At 33.2% G+C, this 8,863-nt stretch overlaps 1 protein-coding gene across 1 annotated transcript; it reads left to right on the top strand.

The window, feature by feature from the left end:
- Positions 1–231: 231 nt before the first annotated feature.
- LOC120176213 (heterogeneous nuclear ribonucleoprotein 1-like) lies at positions 232–1,682 on the top strand. The gene is made up of 5 exons (XM_039182678.1): positions 232–347; positions 500–533; positions 959–1,159; positions 1,282–1,390; positions 1,507–1,682. The coding sequence occupies exons 1-5, from the start codon at positions 232–234 to the stop codon at positions 1,680–1,682; spliced, it is 636 nt and encodes a 211-aa protein (XP_039038609.1).
- The last annotated feature ends 7,181 nt before the right edge of the window (positions 1,683–8,863 follow it).

Here is an 8,863-nt window from a genome sequence, read left to right as displayed (position 1 = left end):
TCTGAATGATTTATGACTTACAATGATTTGTGTTATATTTAATAGTCATAATCCAAAAAAATTTCAAAAACACGGAGTACACTTTTAATTGTATGTCATCTGTAAAAGTCGTCTTTTAATTTCGCCATTATTTTCATCACGTACGCATGCTTTCCCGCTTTAAATGATTTCAAAAACTTTGGAAACACATTTTTGGGTTACGCTTTCTTTCTTTCTTTTCCCACTATGCCGATGGACCCTCAAGGCGGTGAACCCCTTCCTGACGTCGAAACCAACTATTTTAGATCCTCCGACTATCCTGAAGACGACAAGTCTACTCCTCACACTGGCGATGGCGCCAATCCTGGGTAAATATATTCCCCTTTCTTCTATTTTTTTCTTGAGAAAATTTGGGGGTGTTGAGGAAAATCCTGAAATTATCGATTACCCATTGCTTAATTACACGTGAAAACATAAATTGAATCGTTATTTGTATACACATATGTATATGTTCATTTAGATTTACTCTGTTTCTTGAGAGAATTATAGAAAAAGTAATGAGAAAATTTAAGCCTTTTTCCTTTACCTTTTAGTTAATGACTTTGAAATTATTCGCAAATTTAAGTGAAATGGTAATACCCATTTTTTATTTTCATTTTTTGTTATAAGTTTGGAATTTATGTCATTTTAAAATAAAAGGGAAAGATGAAGAATTAGGGTTCTTCTTTTCTCTTTTTCTTTAGACTTATGTAGGATTTTATTGATATGTTTAGAGGTATCTGTTTGTTTGAAAGGCCCCTTTTATCCTGAATACTTTGGAAATGATTTGTGAATATATTCGATATATGGAAATTTGCAGCAAAAATTTTTAGGAGGTTTAGCGAGAGAGACAAGTTCGGGTTAATTCTTTAGCTTGTTTGATGGAGATTTTTATTAATCTCCTTGAATATGATTATAGCACAAATTGCTTTCCCTGTAGTCTGTTCAGATTTGGTTATTTTACGTATCTTCTGCAACACAATTTCTTGAGCATTTTGGTAAATATGGTGAAATTACGGATTCTATGATAATGAAGGACCGAAAAACAAGACAACCTCGTGGATTTGGGTTTGTGACATATGTAGAACCTTTTGTGGTTGATAAAGTCATTGAGGACACTCATGTTATTAATGGGAATCAAGTAAGACTCCGCTTTAGTCTCAATGTTTTGTTTATTGTTAGGTTTCCTTACCATAGTCCGGTGTATGTTGCTTCGCTTTTGACTTGAATTACTGCTCTTTGGCTCAGTTTTTGTCCTTTTAGGTAGACATTAAGAGAACAATACCAAAAGAAGCTTCTGGAAGTAAAGATTTCAAGACTAGGAAAATTTTTGTAGGTGTAATTCCTTCAACTGTATCCGAAGGTGATACGAGTATCTTCATTTCTTTAATGCATATAACATTTAAGCTTCACGCCATTTATCCGGAATGCCTTGATTCATCATAGATATTTCTCGTAAATGTTAATCTATTTGGTGTAAATTGACAGATGAGTTCAAGGAATACTTTACACAATATGAAGAAGTCAGAGAACACGAAATCATGCGAGATCATGCCACCAATCGTTCCCGTGGTTTTGGGTTCATCACTTTTGAAACGAAACAAGTGGTTGATGATCTCTTGGAGAAGGGAAACAAGATTAACTTTGCAGGAGATCAAGTATGAAGATTGCTTGTTGAATTGATGTTTCATGAAATACCTTATTATCTTTATGGGCTATCATCTTTTTTCACTTTTAGATATTACCAAATGATGGTATTTCCATGAACGCGTACCATTTTGCTTTGACGACGAGATTTTACTTTCAGACCTTAATTATATTAGTTGTAGTTCTTTTTACCCTAGCAGAAAATGAGTAAGGTGAATTTAGAGAATCCATTTTGTTATGTTAAATTTTAGAAACAATAAAATGAGTCTCATGATGTGTCCCTTTGCTGGTAGGTGGAGATAAAAAGGGAAATCAAGTTATACATTAGGCAGCCTCAGTTCATGAATGAAATCAAAATTTAAAGAGCCATATGTAGTCAAATTTTAGAGCTGAAACGAATAAATAGTAAAATAATCAGGACGTAAAGAGACACCTATGCTAAACAGGTTTAAGAGGTTAGTGTGTATTAAAAGGAAAGAACTAAAAGTCTTCACCCACAAGTGGCAAAATATAGTGACTGTCATGATTAATTTTGCAAAAATGGTGTACACATAATCATTCCTCAAGGCAAGTTAGTTGTTTAATCACATCAAGTTGTCAAGCAACATAATTTAGAAGATAAATCAAGCCTGTACTGGTTTTCTTCTCAAAACTTGAAATGCTTCTGCCCTCATTGACAAAAACCTAAGAAACTTTTTAGCTAGGATATTTTCAAGTTCATCAGCATGTTTTACCTATACAAGAAGAAGAAAGTACATATATTAGAATAAAATGAGAGGAAAAAATGTAAAACTTGTCCTGATATTAGTTAAGATAAACTTCTTATCTTGAATCCAACAAAGTATAATAGAAGAGAATACATCATCCTATGGAGAGCAGTTCAAATTTTAAAACAACAGATTCCTTTTTAACATTAGATGATTAGGAGAAGAAAAATAGGAGATATTTTCTCCTGAATAATTCATATCAGGCTGGAAGAAAACTTCCCTTTGAAAAATCAAAAACTATATTTCAAAAGTTGAACCAAGTTCAACTAAAAACAAGGGCAATAAATTATTTCAATTTTTTTGGGGGGCGGAGTGGTCAAGTTGCCTTCTCTGCATAATGAAGTTTCTTAATTAAGAAGGATCCTAATTTGTTGAATTACTGCCATTTGTCTTGCTCCGTGTTTTCATATCTTAATGCCTTGCCCTGAATCTGGTTCTGACAACACTAATTTGTTTTTCTTATACTTTTAATGAAAATTAAATTTTAAATGCATTTAAGCTGTTGAGTTGCCAAGAGGTTTATGCTATAGGCTCAAATTGCTTATACGATATGGAGCTTATTATGTAATGGCTGTGCAAAATTTTGACATCTTTGTTTTATTTTGCTTACCTTTTGCTGATATTGTTTTTGCATATTCTAAGCATCCTCATTTTTGTTGTTGTCAATATAGGTTTGGCAACACTGCCTATTTGCACATATATGTGGCTTTTATCCAGATGCTCAAAGCTCTAAGTATGTGGAAACAAAGTGCATTTTTTGATTACATCCAACGAAATCACTCTATGTGAACTAGGACTATATTGTTGAATTCATAGGCTTTGGTTTCAATTCTTCTTTGTGCAGCATAGATAGTACATATGATTACAATATTTTTGATAACTTAATGTGAATATATTTTATACAAATGGATTGCTTATATATAATATGATATATAGATTTAGTATTATGAGGCATTAAATGTGATTTAGTTTGATTATTTGTCAATCTACAATATATATATAATTTACGAAATACAATCACGACACACGAAAGTGTGTCATCTTTTTTAATGATGTGTGCTTCAATGACACGCAATGTGAGTCATATATGCGTGTCATAAATTTATGACACACAAATGTGTACCATCTTCATTTATGACGGGGGCTTCAATGACGCTCAATGCGCGTCATAAATGCGTGTTATCAATGCGCGTCATAGATTTATGATACACAATTGTGTGTCATCTAAGATTCATGTCAGTGGCTTCAACGATAGGCATTTGTGTGTCATCCGCACCCATAGATGACGTGTAATGCGAGTCATTAAAGGGTTTTTTTCTAGTAGTGAATGATCATGGTATTATTGTCACATAACCCTCCGTAAATTATTTCCACGTTTTCATAACTAATGCATGTAAAAGTAATTAAATAAACAAATGCGATGCAAATACATGTATGCAAAAGGTGTTATTCTAAAGTGATAATCTTAAAACAACTTTTATTGAACACAAAAGGTTTCAGTGTATCAAACAAATTTTACGTATAAGGGATAGCTTTCACTCGTAACATCTCTATCTCCCTCAAAAGCCAAGTTAATTTCCATTCATGGTCAGGTGTTGAGTTGTCAGTCTGCTTCAATTCTCTTGCAAAGCCAGCTAAATCAAGCAATTTATTAGCCATATTGCTTGCTTAGGCAATAACTTCTTGCATGCCATCGTCTTTTTCCTTCATCTTCTGTGTCAATTCTTGGAGCTGTAGACAATGTTGTTCATTCTTCGTTGTAAGAAAGTCTTTGTGGTTACGAAGTTCTTGTACAAGATCTCCATAATTATCTATAATCTTCATCAATGACTTGTTCTCGGCTCTAGTGGATTTTAGCTCAACATCATTTTCATGCTTATGGCACTGATATGAAGCTTCCATATTGGCTATGGATATATTCAACACCTGATTTTCAACTTGACATCTTCCTAAATCAATAACGGTTGTATTGCACATTTCTTCTGTAATCCGTAAATCATAAGAGAACTTCTTGGCTCAACGTTTATGCACCTTGTAATTCTTTCTCCATTGTTTAACATTGTTTTTCAGTTTAGTGACCCCTTTTAACCACTCCTCTAGGGCATTCCCTAGCTGTGTTATAGTCTACTTAATCATGAAACCCTTTGTCCATCACGAAAACATTTTACTTTGATGACCATTCACAAATCAACACCTTGATTATGTCATGATCATGTGATGCAAGCAAAAAATAAAATCATGTTAGTGTAAAATGACAAGAATTATTGTAAAAGCAATCAAAATGAATTAATAAGCTAATACAAAAGCAGAATATAGATGCAAATGCACAAGGTGTTAATTCCAAAAGCAATCACCATAAAAAAACCTTCATCAGACCTTAAATGCTCCTTACACTAGTCATACGAGCTTTATTTTCTTCATTTACTCTATCTAGGCCTTTCTCATGATTTGGTGGTTGTCTTTATAGTTGTTGGACTTCTCAAAATGTCGATCCACCTTTCTTCATTTTACTTCACTTACCGTGATTGTTGGATCTCTAGACTTCTATTTCCATGAGATTCTCCAAGAGAAAAATAACCTTGATATCTCGCGAAGGATCTTCTCACTCTTGACTCCACTATCCTCTGGCTATTTGATACCATCTTGATCTTTGTTTAATGGGAATCTTTGATCGATCTTTGAGCTCTTATCTCGTCTATCAACTTTATTTGTAAGTTGTCGTCCTTACGGAGTTGAATATCTAGTTATGGAACTCTTACGTCGATATGAAAACCTTCTGATTTGATCAATCACTTGTGAGTTAACACCTTGTTTGGTTATGTTGTGAAAATTCAAATGCAAACATAAGACAGAAAAAAAAGATAAAACAAAAGAAATTGTTAGTACCACTTAACCAAAAAGCAGAAGAAATATTTACGAAAGGAAAATATACTACCCAACATGATATCTACCCTAACATGCTTTTATAACAGGTTTACCCATACATGTTTTCTACCCGCATACTTTGTTCAACATATAAATCCTAACCTCATGTCATCTAGTTTGCATGCTTGTTTAGGGAAAAAAGAACATAACCGCATACTCTTCTAATTCTCATGCTTTTTGTAAAATAAATAAATAAATTCAAGGAGAAGGTTAGAGTGAATTTCCCCTTTGTGACTTTTGAATAATAGCGAACATAAATTCAATATGAAACGAGCAGAGTTTCGGTATTACTAACAGTGTCCTCGAATTGTCCTTTGCTGGTGCCCTATTGGGCCTACCAGACCCTCGATCCTCACCCATTATAGGCTTAAACGGGTCGAGTTTAATTAGAGATGATACATTTCCCCATGTCCATGCGAGGAAACTCAATGTTTCGCTCGTACACACGAGGCATATACACCCTAGAGGTTACTTGTTAAAGCCCATGCGAAGAAAAATAATTTTTCTCACGTAAGCGAAGCGTTCACCCCTACCTAATGGGACAGAACACAATTAGAAGGCTCTAAATACTTGAACGGTTATAGAGAGAGTGGGGGGTAGCGAGAGTAGGGGAAACTCACAATCCTTTGCCTCGATCCAAAAACCAACAGACTAAAACAAAAGTCAGAAATCTGAAACATGCAAATCAAATATTAGTACAACTATTAAATAAAAGATGTATAATGCAATGCAACCAAAACATGAGGATCAAAATTTAAATATCCTTCGAATTTACCATTTTCAACAAAAAAAGATGACATATAATCGATTATGGCCTGACTCTCTAATGTCCCCAGCGGAGTCGCCAAGTTGTCGGAATAACCCTTAAGCTTTTTAGGGCTATGTCGGCGAGTGATCCAACTTAATTTTAGAAAATATTGGGTTTTAAAATAAATTCAAAAATAAATAAATTTGGAGTCGTCATCGACCTTTGGTTTAGGTAAGTCGAATACCTAAAAAATATCTTTTAAATTAATTTGAAGAAAAATAATTTTAAAAGATAAAATGTGATCTGCGTTTAACCGGAAACTCGTTTTGAAAAAGGTTCGGGAGTCGATTACGCGTAGGGAAGGATTAACACCCCCACATCGTCCAAATTCGGTACCTAAGCAATTATGCGTCATCTGAATATTGAAATTGGCAAATTTGAATATACATTTAAATTATGATCCTATTAGAAAAAATTTCAAAAAGGATGTTACTTTGTATAAACGATCTTAAAAAACACACACCTTGCTAGTTAAGGCATGTTTTTGTGGATTTTCCATACCGAAGATCATTTCCATGTCTTTCTTAAATTATATTTAACATATATATAAAAGAATGAATGAAATGAAATAAAGAAATTATTGGAGTAAAAAATGTTATTTTGCGTGGTTAATTCTTGAAAACACATTCCTTGTTAGTTAAGGCGCGTTTACATAAATTTCCCATACAAGATAATATTCGCTTAATTTTTCTAGAGAGAACTCACATGTTTAATATGTCTAAAGCATAAATCCGATTTTTGTTCTCTAATGGCATAAATGAGGGACGAACATGAACATTTTGAGAGTTTAATACTAGAATTTTAAGTATGAGACAAACAAAAAGTGAAACGAAAAAAGGCTTAAAATATAAATAATAAGAAACGAAGAAGCTGGAAATAAATAAACCACAAGCACTATTGGTGGCTAAAATAAAATGAAGTACAAAGCAAGATGCATAAAATGAGAACACAGAAAAGTAAGTGCTGAAATATTAAAGGACTAAAATAAAATGCACGAAATTAATGGAATAGAAAAATAAAATAATGAAAATTAAATTGCTGGAATAAATAAATAAATAAAGGAATATTGCATAAATTTAAAAGTTAGGAAGTGTCATTTTAATCTTTTACCTCAGACCATAAATAATGTGGGTCGTACCCCAAGGCGGGTCACCGCAAGGTCGTTGAATATTCGAATGTTAGAAAATTGGCGGGTTAGTTTGAGCAATAAAATAAAATGTTAGTAAGTTAGTATGAACAATAAAATAAAAGTTAGAATATTAGTTTGAACAATAAAATAAAAGTTAGAATGTTAGTTGTTAATGGTTAGCAGAGTCCAGACCATAATAATGTGGATCGTACCCCCGAATTGGGTCACCATAAGATCGAATAATAATTTAAACAAATTAATAAAAATAAAATAAACAGTTAGTGGTTAACAGAGTCCGAACCATAATAAAGTGGATCATACCCCAGATCGGGTCACCATAAGGTCAAATAATAAATCAAACAAATTAATAAAAATAATAAAAATGGTTAGGAGTTAGTAGAGTCCGGACCATAATATTGTAGATCATACCTCGGATCGGGTCACCACAAGGTCGAATCGAATATGAGAAATGATAAATAAAATAATAATGGTTAGAATGCATGAAAATAAAAGTCAGTGGTTAATGTGCGATAAAATAAAAGTTAGTAAATAATACAAAACAAACAAAGCGTAAATTAGTGACCAAATTAAAATAAACCGAAACAGGGGGTCAGAATCATGATAAATAAAAAGAACAGATGCATAGTGACCCAGATGAAAAACAGACCACCCCCCATTTTTCTTTCCTCTGCCCGCACAACACCCTCCAAGATAAAAACTAACCCCGTCGACAACCCCATTTTGAGCCCTACAGTGCTACCGACTGCCAAGCCATGGCAGCCCGCTCCCTCACCACACACCAAGCATCATACGGGTGGTCGAATGGTCCACCCTTTACTCTTAACATATTTTATAAGCTAATACTAAGGAAAAAAGTATGGAAGAAAGAAAACCAAGAGAAAAACCAAGTTTTTTTTACCTTTTTTATCTTACAAAACGCAGGGGGCTTTCTGCTTTCTTTTTGGCTTTTAAAGCCTCCCAAAATTAAAAGGTAAAAATACACGTTTGGTCCCTATATTTTATTTCCATTTTAATTTTAGGACAAAATTAGGGTATTACAATAATAATAGTAATAATAATATTATTAGTGTCGGGATGAAAACAAGTGTCGACAAATCTCATCAGAGATCTCAACAAAACCCGAAAAATCCGAGGCATTAAAAACCCAATTCATCATGCACAGGGATTATCAGAAGCAAGTAGGATTAGGTTTTTATTTTATTTTAAAATCTCTATAAGATATTAGGTATAAAACCCGAAAATCATCTTGTAAAAGAGTTATCCTTTTGATTTTTCTGGAGATCAATACAAAAAAATATTCGAAGGTAAAAATAAAATCTATGCTTTTCATTTTTTACAAGTTTCGAACCAAAAAAAGAAAGAAAAAAAGAGAGGAAGTTGAAGAGCTACATAAGAGGAGAAATCGAATGATCGGTTCATCTCCACAACGATTGGATATAGGATAACTGGAGCGTCAAGGGAGTTTTTGGGGTATGTAGAGGTTGTATTTGGTGATTTCGACTTTATATATGAGTTTAAGGGAGCATATTGGAGCAAGTATGGTCTTTT

Source organism: Hibiscus syriacus, unplaced genomic scaffold, assembly GCF_006381635.1.
Source record: "Hibiscus syriacus cultivar Baekdansim isolate YM2019G1 unplaced genomic scaffold, ASM638163v2 tig00112231_pilon, whole genome shotgun sequence".
Taxonomy (NCBI): Eukaryota; Viridiplantae; Streptophyta; class Magnoliopsida; order Malvales; family Malvaceae; genus Hibiscus; species Hibiscus syriacus.
Note: the sequence above shows the minus strand (reverse complement) of the source record. Positions and strands in the feature narration are given on the sequence as shown.